Consider the following 18,194-nt stretch of genomic DNA (forward strand, 5'->3'; position numbering starts at 1 on the left):
CGGCATACAAGCTGGCTTTTTGTTAGTGTTCACTTTCTTGTTCCACTTGTGGGGACATGAGCCCCAGCAAATACATCTGACTGTGATCCGCACGGTTCGCGGCAGCTGGGAAATGGACAGTGGATGTTGGGTGAAATGCAGATCTCGGGTTCTTCAGCTTGCAGCAACCACTGCAGGGGCTGCATTCCAAATGACCTCGACAGATAGTTACTGGAGCCTCCATGGCATGTGGGCAGCTAGGATCTGCATCCAGCTTCAGAATTTGGGAAGCGTGTGCACCCTGAATTCTCCTCATTAACTGTGGAATGGGGGTCACGTGTGTGGGAAATCTGAGTCCTGAGGAGCTTAAGGGACATGCTGAGGCCCGAGGCGTCCACTGCTGGGTGATGGCACCAGACTCAGCATCCCTTCTGGCCATGGCCACCTGGCTCACCTTTTTACTCTCTCCTGGGGCAGGATGCCCTCGCAAAACAGAAAGAGGGAGGGAGGCTGCCGCGCTGGCTCCCGGGAGCACGTGCTCACTGGTCCACGCAGCAGACTTATCCATGTGCTCTGGCGAGCCCGTGCTGGGCTCTGGGGTGCTGGGAGAGCCCCATCTTACCTCATCGGTGATCTGGCCTCCGAAGGTCACCCATGTTCCTGGAAGAAGACACAGGAGCTCAAGTTAGGAACCCGGCAGGAAGCCAGATTCTCCCGTCGGTGCTCAGACCTCAGGCTGCAGGGCCCAGGGGGCAGCCACAGGTGTCCCTCTGTGCTGCTCTGTGGCCAGGGTGTCCTTAGTGTGTGTGGACACCTGGCCTTCAGAGAAAGTCCTGCCCTCTTGGGGTCACTAAACTGAGGGGACAAAAGTCTCTAGAGCAGGCTGCTGGCTATGGGTCCAGGAGGTCTGGGGCTTTTGAAATGCTTGTCAGAGCTGTACTGAGGCATGCCACAAGGAACGGCACAAGGGACGCCTCTCTGAAAACATACCAGGTCTGACAGCCGCGTCTGCGTGCTCCTGCTGGGACGGAGCGGGGAGGGCGGTGTCAGGGCAGTGGGTAGTGGTGCGGGGCGGGGTGTGTGTACTGCAGTGGGCAGTGTGAGTGTGTGGGGGGGTGTGTACTGCAGGCACAGGGCAGGTGGGGACTGCACGTTCTGGAAACAGGCCTTGCAACTGACAGGAGAGGAATAAGGGCCAAATCCAATGGTGCTCCAGGAGGGACTCATGAGCTGAGCCTGCCTTGGAAGGTAAGGTGTCTTCCTTGCACTCCTAGGGCCAGAAAGGCCTCTGATTTTGTGGTGTGGGGTGGGGACCACGTGTGGAGGGGCCCCTAGTATCCGCCTCACCTCCTCTGCTGAGACTGTGTCTCTCTCTCCCTCTATCCCAGACCCCCTCCCACCTGCATCTTTGTTGCCATGGCAACTGAACCCCCCTGAATCCTGGGCTCTGGGTGCAGCTACTCCCTGGGGCGTGCCAAGGGCTGGGCCACCCTGCCTCCCAAGGGGTGTCCAGTTCACCCCATGCCCAGCCTCCCCACAGCCTGTTTCCCTGGTGGGACGGAGGGGACCCCCACACTCACCAAGTCCCAGGCAGGAGACCCGCAGGCCAGACTTGCCCAGGTTCCTGAAAAACGAACGCCACATGAGTTCTCAGCACCCAGGCAGGACCCTGCCAGCCAGGCTCAGGTCCCACCAGGGCCAGCCCCCACCCACTCCCCCAACAGTCAATGTGTGTTTGGAGGCTCCGAAAGGCACCGGGGACCTTCAGAGAGGTGCCTCTGCTCACCCACCCCGGGGGTAAAGTGCCAACTGCCCCCGGCCCACACCATGCTGCTGGCACGGGCCCTGCTGGTGCCCAGTGGGGGTCTGCAGAGTGGTCTCGAGGACAGATGGAAATGCAGAGGGACACTGTCTGTTTTATGGTGAAATCGGGCTGGTCTCAGCCCCATGGTACCATCCATGCGGCGCCCCTTGCGGAGAAGCCCCTTCTTCCCTCCTCTCTGAGGCCACATTTGTGATTTTGTGCCTCTTCTTCCTGTGTCCAGCGACTGGGGCAGGAGATCATCCCACTTCGCCGGACCACATGGCCTGTGCATCTGTCCCTCGGGGTGCGGGGAGCTCCATGGTGGGGCTGCCAGTTCTCAAGCAAGGCCAGCCCTTCGTTTGTTACAGCCACAGCCAGGCCCAACAGCAGCGGCAGAGCCTGGCAGCGCAGGCCTCCTAACCAGGCACAGCTGCCCGGGCTCCTTCCCGGGGCCACTGAGGCACCTGCCCACTGTGGTGCATCCCAGGGTCCACAGGAACAGGCCTTGGGCCATCATGACTGCCCTTAGGAGGTGAAGGAGGGTGGCAGCCCTCTGCTGAGGACCGGCATGCCCGTATGTCCTGGCACAGGCTGCCTGAGAGCCCGCAGGGTTGCAGCAGGACAGGCGGTCCCCAGGCATCCTGTCCCTGGATCCTCCCGGGAGCCCTACGCGGCAGGAGATGCCCTACGCGGCAGGAGGTGCCCTACGTGGCAGGAGGAGCCCATGCGGCAGGAGGATGCCTCACGGTAGGAGTCCTACGCGGCAGGAGCCCTACGCAGCAGGCGCCTTGCTTGTCGTGACATCGATTCCCACGTTACGAGACCTGCCCAGCACGCGGAGGAGCTGGATCCCACCCAGGCAGCTGGCTGCCCGCTCACGTTCCCCACCATGATGGCATGCATCCCACCCCCAGCCTGTTTAGCAGGGTGTGATCTGCCCAGATGGTGAGGCTGACAAGTGGCCGGGTGGATCTCACAGCTGCAGCCAGGCCTTGACCCATCTGGGGTCGGATTCCACTTCCCTTGTGGGATCCAGCTGCCAGCATCCGGTCAAGGGGCAGCTGGTTCTAGGCGGTGGGGAGTGACAGCCATGAGTTACCAGCGGGTGAGGCCCAGCCTCCTGGCCCAAGGGCCCTGCATTTCCCTGGGGCCATGACACTTCTAACTTCGGAGGATGCAATGTCCTCAGTTTATCCTCTTTCCTGTCCAAGCCTGGCCCCTGGGAAGGCAGCGTGGGGCTCAAGCCTCATTCTGAACCCCGGACTTCTGACATGAGCCCACTCGGTCCCTCTCAGCCTCGGTTTCCCTGGTTATAAGGCTCCTGGACTCCTAACTCATGAGTGGATATAATACTTGTAAGTAGCTTGAAAACAGTTGAACGTGTCACCAAATTGAAGGTACTTTAAAATTGCCTAGGTTTATTTTTCAATTTCCTATTAAAACCACTCCAGCTGCCAGCCTATTGCTCCTGTAGGCAGAGCTGGGATTTTCCCTAAAGGAGAACTTAGAAAAGCTGAGTTTTCTTTCAGGAAAGGGGACGACCGGGTGGCGGCTATGGGCAGACGCTCTGAAGCCAGAGCCCAAATCCCGGTTCAACTTTCCTGGCTGGAGGACTCCGGGCATTTTATGGAGTGGCCTGACGCCTCAGTATTCTCATCTGCAGAATGGGCTCACGAGGCTGCCTTTTTCACGGTGGCTGCCATGAAGACGGGAGATCCATGAGCATAGACGGCCACAGGACACTGACTCACATGTGTCTCATTTCCCAAAGACAGCAGGAGGGTAACCTTTTCTTTATTCCAAAACAACAGACAAATCAAACAAGCTTTAACTATTACCATGTTAAAAAGGAACTGAAGTTTCCTTTTTCCTCCTTATACATTAATGAAATACTCTGATAGTACCATCTGCATTGCTGGCATGTTCCAACCCAGAATAACTCGTGTCTGTGGCTGCTGGGGAGAACAGCCTGACTGTACCACTAATACATTCTGCATGAGCCTGGTCAGTTTAGAAGTTTAGGTAATTTCCCCCATGCTGGCTAGAAAGTAACTGTGGTAAGAAATTATATAGTTGCTTAGTAGGAGTCCAATAATGAAGCAAAGGGCTGGAGGTTCTGATTAGTGCCTCTCTGCTGCTTTGGGGTCATAACCCCTTTGCAAAAACAGATAAAGCCTGGAAATACGCCCAGATACGAATGCCCTCAGAACCTTCCTTGCAACGTCTGGGTGTTCACAGAGCCCTGGACCCCACTGGTCTAGATATGTCTGGGCACCGAGAAGGGACGCCTGGCCCCCACCTCTGCAAAACCACCTCCACGAGTGACTGTGGGGAACAGTTGCTTGAAAAGGCTCTGCTGAAGGCCAGGTTGGGGCTGAAGAGAAGAGGCACCCCTTGGTTGCCAGTTTGGGGAGGGCTGGCAAAAGTTGCCCCTGCCCCTGATTCCATATCTGTTCCTATTCTGACCGGTGGGAAATGGGCCCGCTTCCCCGAGTGGGCTCTGGGTTCAGCCGCTCTTCCACCCACCACCCACAGGACTAATTTAACAAAACTAGGGCACCACGTGATGCAGCAATTACCCTGCTCAACTTGTTTCCCTGTGAAAATGATGGTATCGGTTCTGCCATCCGCTGCCAGGCCTCGGGAGAAGGGATGTGAAGGGACAGGGCGCCTCCAGGCTGAACGCTTTGTAAGCATGGCTGCTCTTGCGGGTGGGGAGCACACGTCTCAGCCGGGTCTGGACGGGGCTGCTGCGTGTGGGTGGGGAGCACACGTCTCAGCCGGGTCTGGACGGGGCTGCTGCGTGTGGGTGGGGAGCACACGTCTCAGCCGAGTCTGGATGGGGCTGCTGCCTGCTGTACTTGAAACTTCCCAGACACAGAGATCATTTCCTACCAATTTCTTCCTCATCATTGAAACCTGACATCCTAATGAAGCAGGTGGTCAACATCTCGAAATCCAAATACTGTCAGTCTTCATTAATTTGCCTCATGTCTCTCCTGGGGTCTGGAAAACGCCCAGTGAGGACTCACAGACATAACCTCTGTCGGAGGGGAGCCCGATGCCCATTGTGGAGCCCCCGGATGCTGCACACCCCTAAAAACTGCACTTCAGAATTGGGAAGGGCTGGAGCTGGAAGGCTCTGGGAAATGACAGGTCATTTTATAAAGAGGAGTTTGGGGCCTTTCATTGGAGCCACCTGGGCAGAGGACAAAACTGTGATCGGGTGAAGGGCAAGCACCGTGGCCTTGGCTAGCTGGTCGCAGAGGAAGGCACATGGGATGGCTCCTGTTAGTGCCCTGCTCGCCTGTCTGCTCTGTGCAGTGATGATCTGTTTGCACGCCTGCCCTGCTCCCAGATTCCAGGCTCCCTAAGGAGAGGCTGGGCTTCCAGTCTTTGTCTTCTAATTGGAGCTGGCAGTGGCAGGGTCCCAGGGAGTGCTTGTTTGGGATGATGTTGGGGAGTAATTCAGGGGTGAGAAGCCCAGGCCCTGGGGTCAGACTCTCAGGACCAAGTGCTGGCCCCTCCCTTACTTATCAGGCTTGGCCTCCCGCCATCCCACACTGAGCATGCCTTAGGCCCTTGGGCAAGAATGTGGCGCCTGGTACTGACCACGCACCTTTAGTTTCCTAGTTACTTTTGGACTGTGCGTGTCACTGGACAGCTGTGCCTGGAGCACACCACTGGGAAGGGCCAGCTTCCCAGCGAGGAGGTCAGAGTCACAGGGAGGCTGGGATCAGGCTCCCCCTCAGTCCCTGCTGCCCCCCTCTTGCACCCTGGCTGTGGCCCTGGGACAGTCCCTGCGCAGCAACTCATGACACAGGTACCGCATGAGTGGGATGGGAGAGGCCTGGGGTGGGGGTGCCCGATAGCACAGGCTTTGGATTCTAAGGCCCATCTCAGCCCCTGTGAAACTGCACCTCATCCTACAGGGCTACCAACCTACCTCCCGCTGTGACAGCAGCAAGGAAAGCTCCCAGGCCTGGCCAGGTATAAGGCGGTGTCTGCAACTCCATTGGAGAGATGGGGGTCCCTCGGTCAGAGAGTGCCAGGGCTGGGATTTGAACTCTGGTCCGCAGACTGCAAACCTGCCCTCAGTCAGAGAGTGCTAGGGCTGGGATTTGAACTCTGGTCTGCAGACTGGAAACCCGCCCTCAGTCAGAGAGTGCTAGGGCTGGGATTTGAACTCTGGTCCGCAGACCGCAAACCTGCCAGCCTGATGAACACCCCCCTTCACTGCCCTGTCTTGCCCTCCCTGCCTCCAGCACTCACGTGTGTGCATGCACACATAAGCACACACATGGGCGTGGTGAGCATTCATCCTCTGAGAGCCACTCCTCAATGAGTTTTAGGAGGGAAACAGTGTTAACAGCCACACTTTCCAATTACGTAGTGCCTCATGTTTAGAAATAGTCCCGCTTTTAACTCCTTTGAGATCCTAGGACTGACATAAAAGTTGCTGAAGGCAATAGGTATCTAAACCAAAAAATATACATATACATGTTTTGTTTACTCCTAGCTTTATTTTTTTTGAGACAGGCTCTCATTCTGTCACCCAGGCTGGAGTGCTGTGGCATGATCTTGGTTCACTGCAGCCTCTGCCTCCTGAGTTCAAGTAATTCTCCCACCTCAGCCTCCCGAGTAGTTGGGACTACAGGTGCGCACCACCATGCCCAGATAATTTTTGTATTTTTTGGTAGAGACAGGGTTTCACTATGTTGGCCAGGCTGGTCTCGATCTCCTGACCTCAAGTGATCCCCCCTCCTCAGTCTCCCAAAGTGCTGGGATCACAGGCATGAGCCACCTCGCCTGGCCCTAATTCTAGCTTTTGATCCCTACTTAACAAAAGATTTAAACTCCAGAGCTTCTAGAACAGAGAATTCTATTCTGGATTGTCATTAAGCTTAGAGGATTGGACACTTTCAGCCCAGAGGTTCATTAAAGCCTATCTCACCCTCCCAGGATGCAGGGAAGGAAGAGACACGAATGTGGATGCAGGACCCCAGAGTCATCCCAGAATTCACCTCCAGAAAGGGTTGGCTTAGATGATGCGGTTTTCACATGAGGCCCAACTCTCAGGCATTGATTTTGCAGAGGTTTAAGCCACACAGCTCAGGCATCAGGATGGACTCACAATGCTTTTTAGGTTGGCACCAATACCAGCTATAAACCCAGAAGATTCCCAAATGCAATGAGAACAGTTTGTGGCTGTTTCTGAGGCTGGTGGCCTGCACTCCAGTTTCAGGTCACTGAAAAGCAGAGTTGTCCCCAGTTCGGTTCCTGTTTTGGGAAAACTTTCCCAGGAAACCTGGGAACCAGAGACCTAACTTAGCTTTTCCAGCTTCTGCAGACCACGTGTTGTGGAGACTTCCTTTATCCCTGGAGGATGGTTCTGGATGCAATCAATGCTCTGGACTCAGAGACTTACATGGAGAGTGAGGAAGGCTGGCCCCCAGAAGGGTGCCTCAGAACCCTGCTCCCGGGACCCTTGGTACAAAGCTGAGACCCTCCCTTTTCCATCCTGGGCACATTCACCCAGACTTTGAGAAAGGCCCCGGCAGGGAAGGGGAGGGAGGCCCTGCTCCTGATGTGAGTGCTCAGCATTCTCCCCACATACAAGTCACAGCACCTGGAGCCAGATGGGGGCTGAGCCCAGGTGGAGGGAAGCAAGGTGCCTGAGCTGACCGTCGGGAAACTCCACATGTGGCCTGGCTGCCTGTGCCTGTGACTGCTGGAGCAAGAGTCCCGCCTGCTAGAGGAATTGTGCCCTGGGCCTGGCTCAGGTGGAGGAGGGAAGATTCATTCCATCACAGGGTTCACCCCATAGTCCCTCACTACCAAACGGATGTTTGTCATGGTGGCCTGGCTGGAAAGATATCAGACCACCCCCAGGGCATCTTGTGGGGCCTGTGTGCCCAGGGGAGGGCAGGAGGATGTTGGGGGGCCCTGTGGCCCATGCCTCAGGGTTCCCCAGGAAAAGGGAGCATTGGCGGCTTGGCTATTGTAAATGACCCTCAGAAAGAAAACCGAGGCAGAAGGAAGGAAGACGGTGCCCTCACCATCTCCCCCTGAAACTGGGAAGAAAGAAACTTAGCACTGACCAGATTCTCAACGCTGTTTCTCACCATCTACCAAGCACTAAGCACAGACCCTCCCGGCCCTCAGCACAAACTGCCCAAGTCTGACAAACGGGGATTTGCAGATTTTATGCGCTCTCAAAAGTGAGGAGGTGGGGAGTTGGGGAGGCCGGGAGGTCAGCCCCCACCCTGCAAAGCTGTGCACCCCCGTACCTATATTTCATCCCGTGCTGCTTCATGCTGCTGTCACCGGCACACGGGAGGCTCTGCACCGACAGCTGTCCCAGGCTCCGGGCCGCCATGGCCACGGCACGGAAGCGGCCTCGGGAGCCCAGGCTGGGGCTGCTGGCCGCCGGTCGGCCCAGCCGATCCTCAGGGCCCCGGCCCTTGAGGCTGTGCTCCGAGCAAACGAAGGACACCTGCATGCTGAGGCCGGGTGCTCAGATCCTGGCTGCGTCCCCTGTCCCCTTGGGCTCAGGAGCCATCTGTCCCCTAGAAACTCTTCTCCCCCGACCAGGACGAGACTTCATCCAGAAGCCAAGAAAGCTGCAGGCGTTCCTTGAGGAGCGAGGATTTCCGAAGGCAACGGTGGGGAAGGCTGCACAGCTCCAAGGGAGAGAGTCACATTTCCAGGCCCGAGCTACAGAAGACCTGCTCGAAGCGCGGCTGGAGGTTGAGGGGTGTGCATTTTCTCTTCCCCTCACATCTCTCTTGTCTCTGCAGGTCCTTCCTCTCTCGCCACCCTCATCCAGCTCTGGCTGCCCAAGTCCTCAGCCCTATAGTCTCCAAAAGTGTTGGGCAGGGCTGGGCTGTGAGTTACTCCTGATGATGAGTGACAGGTGATGAGCACACCCGCCTTCCTTGGACCGGAGAAGGGAGGGGTCTCTCTGGTGTTGCTTGTGGAGCCGGAGGTGATAGCCTGGGAGGCTGCGCAGGGCTGCTGTGACTGCTATCCTGGGGCAGCGGCTCAGGGGGTCTTGGGGAGCAGCTGCTTCTCGGGGCTTCTTGAGTCTTTCCGAGGGGGCCTGGGATCCAGCTCCTGGCTCTGCGCACCGTGGGCGGCTGAGGCTCCCACCAAGTCAATGAGGCGACCAGGGAGAGGCGCGGGCAGCGTCTGGCCATTCATTATTAATGAAGCAGGATGCACGAGCCGCCTGCCTTGGCTGGTCCCCCGAGGCCATTGCTGGCTGCTCTGGGCTGACAGCTGCTGAGCCAGGACTGGCCTGAGGCCTGGACAGGCACTGCAGCCAGGGTGGACTCTGCGGGCTGGATGTCTGAGCTTGTAGGCAGCCAGCTCCAAGCAAGGCAATGCCTGCTCCGGTCACAGCCTCCCTGGCACATGCCCAGCGGCACCTGCTTGGGGTTCTCCCTCTGGAGAGTGGGGTATCCGCTGGGGGATTGGCACAAGGAGAAGCAACATCACCAGAAATGTGAAGAAGCCACTGTGTCTTGATGATTATGACACAGATGGCCCAAGGAAGGAAATGCGGGGGTCAAAGGGACAGAGAGGTTCCAACACTCCCAGTAAAACTTAGGTTACAGCAGATGCTCAATAAATACTCTGCAATCAGTGAGTGAATGGTTGAATGAAGCAAGCCCCTGCCCTACTTTACTTCATCCTCTTCAGCATCCGGAGGGGCTGGCTCTGCCCTCTGATCCCAAGTGTCCCCCTCACACCCTGCAGGTGGACCCTGGCCAGAGCTGCCTTCTGGGCCCCCTCTCGTCCTGCCAGGAGGTACTAAGGGCACTGGAAGGTGGTGGGGTGACAGGGGATAGGCAACCCTGTGCACAGCCCACCCCTCCTTGAGGCTGGACCCCAGGATTCAAAGGCCACAGCCCTGGCCTCCCGGGAGCTCATGGGCTGCTGAAGAGGCACAGATGGCAACCATTCCACCTTTGGCCCCTACCTAGGGCTCAGGTTAAGTCTTTTGCCCCCTACCCTTCTCCCTACTTGGAGGCTCTTTATAGAGTGTGACCAGCAGCAGATCTTAGCATCCCTACTTCCCCTAAATGTGCAAAGCCAGGGCCAAGACGGAATTTGCTCAGACTATCTCACAGAATTTTTCAACAGCCCCCTTCCCTATTTATAAAAAGGATCACATTGATTTGTTCAAAGAGCCTCTGGGTGCCTACTGTGCATCACGAGGCACCTGCTCTCATGGCGCTCACTGTCTAGAACAGGGCTGTTCAACATCTGATCATGTCAGGCGATCTTATTACAAAGGCAGGGTCCTGGGCGTCCCCTTGACCTACGGAATCAGCAGCTCTGAGGCCCAGCCCGGAAGGCAGTGTTCAGCCCAGAAGGCAGTGTTTCTACCAAGAGCTTCGAGTGGTGCTACGCATGCTGGCCTAGTGAGACTTGGAAATCCTCTACCTCTTCCTTACACATTCTCTGCACTCTGGCAAACCATTGGATCCCACAATGGCTGGCACCATCGGATCCCACAACGGCTGGCATCTTACTATTCCCCAGGGGTGTTCTTACCCCAGTGATGCACGTTAAGCAGCACAGAGTTAAGTGAGACTCACAAGACTTTTAGTCACCAAGTGTAAAATGTCATTGGCCTCACCACATGACCAGGCAATCCCCCTGCTAGCTAAGTCCTCAAGGAACTGAAAACATACGCCCACACAAAAACTTCAACACAAATGTCCACAGCAGCCTTATTCACAATAGCCCCAAACTGGAAACAACCCAAACACCCATCAACCGACAAATGGAGAAACAGGATGTAGCCCTCTCCAGACAATGAAGTGTTATTCAGCCGTAAAAAGGAAGGAAGTGTCCAGTGTGGTGGCTCACGCCTGTAATCCCAGCACTGTGGGAGGCTGAGGTGGGTGGATCACCTGAGGTCAGGAATTTGAGACCAGCCTGGCTAACATGGTGAAAACCCGTTTCTACTAAAAATACAAAAAATTAGCTGGGTGTGGTGGCACACACCTGTAATGCCAGCTACTCAGGAGGCTGAGGCAGGAGAATTGCTTGAACTCGGGAGGCGGAGGTTGTAGGAGCCGAGATTATGCCACTGCACTCCAGCCTGGGCGACAGAGCAAGACTCTGTCTCAAAAAGAAAAAAAAGAAGTAGTGGCACAGGCACGGATGAACCTTGAAAACATGACGCTAAGTTAAAGATGGTCATGAAAGAGCACGTATGATTCCATTCATATGAAATATCCACAGTAGCTCACGCTTGTAATCCCAGAACTTTGGGAGGCTGAGGCGGGTGGATCGTGAGGTCAGGAGTTTGAGACCAGTCTGGCCAACATGGTGAAACCCCGTCTCTACTAAACATAAAAATAAAAAATTAGCCGGGTGTGGTGGTGGGCGCCTGTAATCCCAGCTACTCGGGAGGCTGAGGCAGGAGAATCGCTTGAACCCGGGAGGCGGAGGCTGCAGTAAGCCGAGGTTGCGCTACTGCACTCTAGCCTGGGCGACAGTGAGACTCCGTCTAAAACAAACAAACAAACAAACAAAAATCCAAATAGGCCAATCCGTAGAGACAGAAAGCTTGGTGGTTGCAGGGCGTGGGAATGGGGAGTGGGAGTTGAAGGGTATGGGGTTCTTTCTGGGGTTGATGAAAATATCCTAAAATTGTGGCAATGTTTGCACAGCTCTGAATACATGAAAACTGCTGAATTGCAATTAATTCCATATAATTGCATTAAATGAATTGTATGGCACGTGAATTATATTTCAATAAAGCTGTTCCCATCTCCCCAAAAAAAGTCATCTGCCTGAAAACTCTCTGGGCTTCTGTTCCTGCTGTTCCCTGTGGAAGTGCCCTTCCTGTTGCTCTGCCTTTGAACTCGGAGTCACTTTTGACATCAGCTCAGACAGTGTGTGTGCGCTGTGAAGCTAGGCCCCCAGCACGAGTAACCCCTCCCTTCTCCAAGCGCCACTGACCATGTTCTTCCCAGGGACACAAAGGGGTGGGGAGCAGTTTGCATGTGGTCATCTTGGTGTCTCCACCGTCCAGCACCATGTCACGTGCCCAAAAGCTTTCAATAAATATTGGATCAATGGATCTAGGAAAGACTAACTTATGTTCCTTATGATATGATACTAAGGGACACAAACAGCTACTAGACAAATGCCCACGTACTGGGGGAATGGCGTTTCCTAGCTCACATTGTGTTCTTTTTTGAGAACCCAAGGTAGAAATTTTAGAGACACTGGACTTTTTTTTTTTTTTTTGGAGACGGAGTTTCACTCTTGTTGCCCAGGCTGGAGAGCAATGGTGCAATCTCAGCTCACTGCAACCTCCACCTCCCGGGTTCAAGTGATTCTCCTACCTCAGCCTCCCGAGTAGCCGGGATTACAGGCATGTGCCACCGTGCTTGGCTAAATTTTGTATTTTTAGTAGAGACAAGAGTTTCTCCATGTTGGTCAGGCTGGTCTTGAACTCCCGACCTCAGGTGATCTGCCTGCCTTGGGCTTCTAAAATGCTGGGATTACAGGCGTGAGCCACCGCGCTTGGCTGACACTGGACTTCTAAGCAATCACTGGGTTTCTTCTTTGCTGGAAAGTCTGTATAAAACACACAGCCCTCACCAGTCACTGCCTGGTCATCTAGTGGGTGAATTTGGTATTTTATTTTTACCACCAACTTATTTTACTAACCTACCCTTATTTTCCATTTTCCCCATATTTGCTATTATTTATTTAAAAAGTTTCATGGTAGCAGATTCATTTAACAATGTCACCTACAATCCTTTTTGGAATAAGGTGGGGTGGAGGGTAATTTTAAAAAGAATTCAATATAATTTTTGCATTATGCACATTATATTATGTTATAATCTGTGAACATTGGTGGCAGAGATGATTACTCTGTATCAGTGGGTGTTACCTGGGAGGGGTTTTGTTCCCCAGGGAACACTGGGCAGCATAGGGAGGCATTTTTGGTTGTCCCAACTGGGCAGGGGGTGCTACTGGCAGTAGGCAGAGGCCACGGACGCTGCCCCACGACAGAGAATTGTCCAGCCCAAGTGTCAGTGGTACCAAGGCTGAGGAGGCCTGCTCTGTTATCAACCAGCATCTGGGGTGGTGTCTCCTTGATCACAGCGTCCAGACAAGGGAAGCCTGGAACATTCATGCGTGGGGACACGCCTGGCCCGGTGCTGGGATTACAGGCGTGAACCACCGTCCGGCCCGGTGCTGGGGTTACAGGTATGAGCCACCGCCCGGCCCGGTGCTGGTAGGCTTTGGTCAGAGGCATGGAGCGTGGCTGGTTGACGTCAACCTACAACCGATTTCTGGTTCTTTTTCTGTCTCTTCGGTACCTGCTGTTGATAAGATGGAGCAGCTATAGCTCTTGCTGTGATTCATTGGAGGGAGGCCACCCCCCATTAAAAGCTCTGCTCTGTGTCCCTGGAGTGCACCACAGACAGCATCCCTGCAGCGGAGGCTTCCAGCTCAGTGCCTGGGGTCCACTAGTCCCCCTTGGGCCTGGAGAGGCCAGAAAGCTGAGGCCGGCCAGCTCCTCCCCGACAATGTCAACAGGCTCACAGTGGAAGCGGGCAGATGCCTTCTCATGCACAGAACGAGGCCCGTGGAAGGCTCAAGGCCTGGAGAAGGTTTTAGATATGGCTTTTTTTTTTTTTCTTGAGATGGAGTCTTGCTCTGTCGCCAGGCTGGAGTGCAGTGGCGCAACCTTGACTCACTGCAACCTCCACCTCCTGTGTTCAAGCAATTCTCCTGCCTCAGCCTCCCGAGTAGCTGAGACTACAGGCATGTGCCACCAAGCCCAGCTAATTTTTGTGTTTTTAGTAGAGACGGGGTTTCAGCATGTTGCCTAGGATGGTCTCGATGTCTTGACCTTGTGATCCGCCGCCTGCCTTGGCCTCCCAAAGTGCTGGGATTGCAGGCGTGAGCCACCGTGCTTGGCCTGACGTGGCTTTTAAAAGCACAGCCTCCAGCAGCTCCTCCGAGAGTGAGACTGAGGGTCTGCATCCTGCAGAGACCGCCTTGTCCATGCTGAACGGAGTGTGGTTTACACCCAAAGGTGGCTTCTTGCCCAAGGAAGGGCAGAGGATGTTGAACAGTTGAGGGGCTGCCCCAAAGGAGCAGTTTCTAAGAACAAAGGGAGGCAGGGCCGGTGGCCTTCCTGGAGGAGGAGTGCACCGGGAGAGTAAGAGCTGAAGACCCCATAGGGGCTAAGTGCTGTGAGTGTGGCTTCCTCCAGCTGGGGCATGAAGCAAGGGTCCTTGGGAAACGCCTGAGCCACCCGTGTTCAAGGCCAAGTCGGCCAGCAGGAGAGCGGGTCAGCGGTGCCTGGGAGTATGGTAGGGCTCCAGGGAGAAGGTGGGCTCCATGTGGAATTCCAGGAGTGTCTTTCTCCTGAGAGCAGGGACAGGAGGGCAGATGGCGGGAGCCTGTGAGGCAGCAGCAGATTCTGTGTCTGGAGTAGGGTGACTCACTGGCCTTGCCAGAGGGAGCATCAGATGGTGGGGACTTGACACGGAGGGACGGTGGGAGGCCGAGGGAAGCAGGAGGCCACAGGACCGAGGACGGGACGTGTGAGCCTTGCCCAGAGCGCACATCCCACTGGCGGGGCCCATTCTGCGGTTGGGCTGAGTGGACTGTGCTTGAAGCTGCAGGTGACACTAGGACAAGGCCTCCTGCAGGCCATGTGTGTGCTTCCCGGGAACCGGCTTTACACGGTCTGCAAAGCCAGTTCCTCCTCCTTCCTCTTGCTCACCAGGACCTCATGGCCCCACTCACTTCCAACTCTAGGAGCCCAGAAAGGGGACAGAGGCCTGCGGCTGTGAGATGGCCGGCTCTGCTCTGAGTTGCTGCTGTTTCCCATGCAACTGTCCAGCCCCAAGCAAGCATCTCTCCTTCCCTTCCTCCTTCCATCCTCAGAAGCACCCTTTGAGACATAACAAGACCAACAACAATGACCACGGTGCCAGCACATGGGTGGTGCTCCCTCTCTTTGCTTGTCCGAAGAGCCTCTAGGGGCAGATGCCCCAAACCTCCAGGAAGGGGCCTGGGGATCTGTAGTGTAACAGGTATGGCTGGGCACAGTGGCTCACGCCCATAATCTCAGCACTTTGGGAGGCCAAGATGGGTAGATCACTGGAGCCCAGGGGTTCCCAGCTAGCCTGGGGAACCTAGTGAGACTCATCTCTACAAAAAGTACAAAAATTAGCTCGGTGTGGTGGTGCGCGCCTGTGGTCCCAGCTACTAGGGAGGCTGAGGCCGGAGGATTACTTGAGCCCAGGAGGTTGAGGCTGCAGTGAGCTATGATTGCACCACTGCACTCCAGCCTGGGCGACAGATCAAGGCGCTGTCTCAAAACAAAAAACAACAAAAAACAGGAAAAACAGGTATGGCCTGTGATTCCTGTGGCCAGGCCAGCTCCAGAAACACCTAGCACATCATCAATTGGTTACAAGGCAACCACCCAGTGTAGGAGTTTGGGTCTCTGCCTTTCCTCCCACCTCTCCTGCAGCAGCCCTGTGGGGGAGGGAAGGGCTGTTCTGTCCCTTTAGGGAAGCCGAGGCTGGAGAGGCTGGGGCTGCAGACGGATGCTGTTTCCAGGCCTGGGATGATCATGACCCCCAAGGCTCCAATGTGGTACCCGCTGCCAGGAAAAGCCCTCCCAGCCCCGACCCAGGCCCCACACAACTGCCAGCCGTGGTCCTGGGCAGGCCCTCAAGGAGAGCACTGGGCCTGCCAGCTGGCTTTCTCCCAGCCCCTGCGTCTGGCCCGGCAGCTCTTCCAGAATGACTGGCTGCTCGCCTCCCTCCCTCCTCCTGTCCCTTCCTGATGCCTCCACCCCTTGTCTGTGCGGCACTGAACTGCATCTTTAAGTGTGACTAGGTGCATGAGTGAGACCTCAAGATGGATAGACAGGGGACAGTCCAGGTGCCTGGACAGCTACTGCTGGGTAAGAAGGTCCCTTTTCCAGGGACGGGAAGGGCCTGCATTTCTCTCCCACAAGGAGCCAAGCCTGGAGCTTTGAGTTATGTCACCTGGAGCTTATTTAGTCCTCAGGACAATTCTGATGTAGTGATCCTGGTCTCCACTTTCCGGGTAAGGAAATCGAGTCATGGAGAGGCTAGGGGACTTGTCTGAGGTCACACAGGTAGCCGGTGGGAGCCCGGGTTCCTCCCAGGACACTCAGGGATGTCTCCACAGGCTCAAGGTGTTGAGTCAATCCTTGGGGCCTGTGGCAGGTTGAAATGTGTCCCCAAAAGACAGTTGAGATCCTAATTCCTGATACCTGTGAGTGTGACCTTATTTGGAAACAAGGTCTTTGCAAATGTAATCAAGTTAGGATGGGATGGTCCTGGATTAGGGTTGGCCTTCAATCCAATGACTGGGTTTTTGTTTTTTGCTTTTTGTTTTTGAGGCAGGGTCTTGTTCTGTCACCCAGGCTGGAGTGCCAGTGGTGCGATCTCGGCTCACTGCAGACTCTGCCTCCTGGGCTCAGTTATCCTCACTTCAGCCTCGTGAGTAGTTGGGATCACAGGCACTCACCACCATGCCTGGCCATTTTTTGCATTTTTTGTAGAGACGGAGTTTTGCCACATTGCTCAGGCTGGTCTTGAACCCCTGGACTCAAGCAATCCACTTGCCTCAGCCTCCCAAGATGCTGGGATTACAAGCATGAGCCACTGTGCCTGGCCATGACTGGTGTTCTTATAAGGAGAGAGAGATTTGGAGACAGAGGCCCACAGAGGGAAAATGGCCATGGGATGGCAGAGGCAGAGATTGGAACGATGTGGCCACAAGCTGAGGAATGCCCAGGACTGCCGGCACCACCAGAAACTGGGGGAGACAAAAAGGACCCTCCCTGGGACCTTCGGAGGAAGTGTGGCTGCACCTGGCCTTTGGAATTCCGGCTCTCAGAACTGGGAAAGAAAAAGCTTCTGTTGTAAACCACCCAGCTTGTTACAGCAGCCTCGGGAAAGTAAAACAGGATCTTTCCCAAGACGGACTCCGTTCCTCGGGGACCCCTCTTTCCCAGGACACACTTGGTCTTGTAGACAGGTTAACTTGCCATCCCCGCTGGCCTCTGCTGTTTTTCTCCTGCCCTCAGTGCCCTCCTTCCCGCCTGTCCTTTAAGACACACCTGGATTCCCAGCTCTTCCAGGAAGCCTTCCCTGGCTGGCCCAGCTGGAAGTGATGGCCTATGGTTAACTGAGCAACTACAGTCTGCTCAATGAACTTGGCAACCAACCAAGTACTTCCTGGTGAACCTGAGCTTGTGGTAAGAGCCTGGGATCTAGAGTCAGAAAGCACAGGAAATCAGGACTCCTGCCCTGCCAGGAGTTCATGACCAAGGGTCAGTGCCCAAGGACTGCAGAGGCTCCCTGCCATCCACATCTGGACTGCAGAGAGAGCCTCAGACCAGCTTCCAGTCAGTCCTGTCTTCCCACCATCTAGGACGGAGCCAGAACGAGACATGTGCTTTGGAAAGTAGATTAAGACCAAGACCACGCAGCGCCTTCCGACCTAAACTCACAGAGGCTGGAGGTGTTCCGGGTGCCGGGGACAGACAAAGCTCTGATCTCAAAGCACTGCAGATGGGCAAAGAGCAAGGCAACCGAAATGGAGGAGGGGTGAGGAAGACACTCACTCAGGAGAGGGGCTTCTGATGACTTCATAGGTGCTTGTTTAGAGTGGGTGCTTGGGACAATCTCTTTGGGGACCAAGCTTAGATGTGACAATGGGAAGGAACCAGGCCACGTCTGGGGAGGCACCCTCCAGGAAGAGGGAACAGAAAGTGCGAGGACCTTGTGGATGGAATGAGTTCCCCTTTGGGGATACAGAAGGAAGGGGCGGAGTCCAGAGCCTCCTGAGCGGGAGGGAGAGGGGTCCGAGTTGAAACCAAGGAGGCAGGCTAGGGCCACGGAGAGCCTTGCGGGGAGTTTGGGTTCACTCCCAGCACCATGGGGAGCAGAGGAAAACACAGCTGAACTGAGGGCTGGTGTCCAGCCAGCCCAGCGTGGGCCCGGCCACGGCTTCTGGCCTGCCATTCTGAGACCACATCTCTGAACCCCACCGTCCGCAGGGGAGGGGAAGTGTGTGCTAGGCCAGCTGCCCTCACCCTGCTCCCTCACGCTTACGCAGCGGCTGTGTGGATTTAAAAATTCATCTTAAAATTCTTTTTAATAGCAAGAATTGAGGACGGTTTAAAAAATGGGGAAGTGTAGGCTGGGTGCGGTGGCTCACGCCTGTAATCCCAGCACTTTGGGAGGCCGAGGCGGGTGGGTCACTTGAGGTCAGGAGTTTGAGATCAGCGTGGCCAACATGGTGAAACCCCATTTCTAGTAAAAATACAAAAAATAGCCGGGCATGGTGGCTCGTGCCTGTAGTCCCAGCT

General features: G+C 55.4%; 1 protein-coding gene across 13 annotated transcripts in view; it reads right to left on the reverse strand.

Annotated features, from left to right (window-relative positions):
- The window catches only part of KCNAB2 (potassium voltage-gated channel subfamily A regulatory beta subunit 2), a 114,529-nt gene that overhangs the window by 26,902 nt on the left and 69,433 nt on the right, over positions 1–18,194 (reverse strand). For all 13 annotated transcript variants that reach the window (XM_063660017.1, XM_054442013.2, XM_054441994.2 and 10 more), the window contains 2 exons: positions 1,560–1,603; positions 602–639 (listed from right to left, as the gene is read on the reverse strand). In XM_063660017.1, the coding sequence (XP_063516087.1) occupies positions 602–639; positions 1,560–1,603 (82 nt within the window). The remainder of the gene's footprint in view (positions 1–601; positions 640–1,559; positions 1,604–18,194) is intronic.

This window comes from Pongo pygmaeus, chromosome 1, assembly GCF_028885625.2.
Source record: "Pongo pygmaeus isolate AG05252 chromosome 1, NHGRI_mPonPyg2-v2.0_pri, whole genome shotgun sequence".
NCBI classification, from domain to species: domain Eukaryota; kingdom Metazoa; phylum Chordata; class Mammalia; order Primates; family Hominidae; genus Pongo; species Pongo pygmaeus.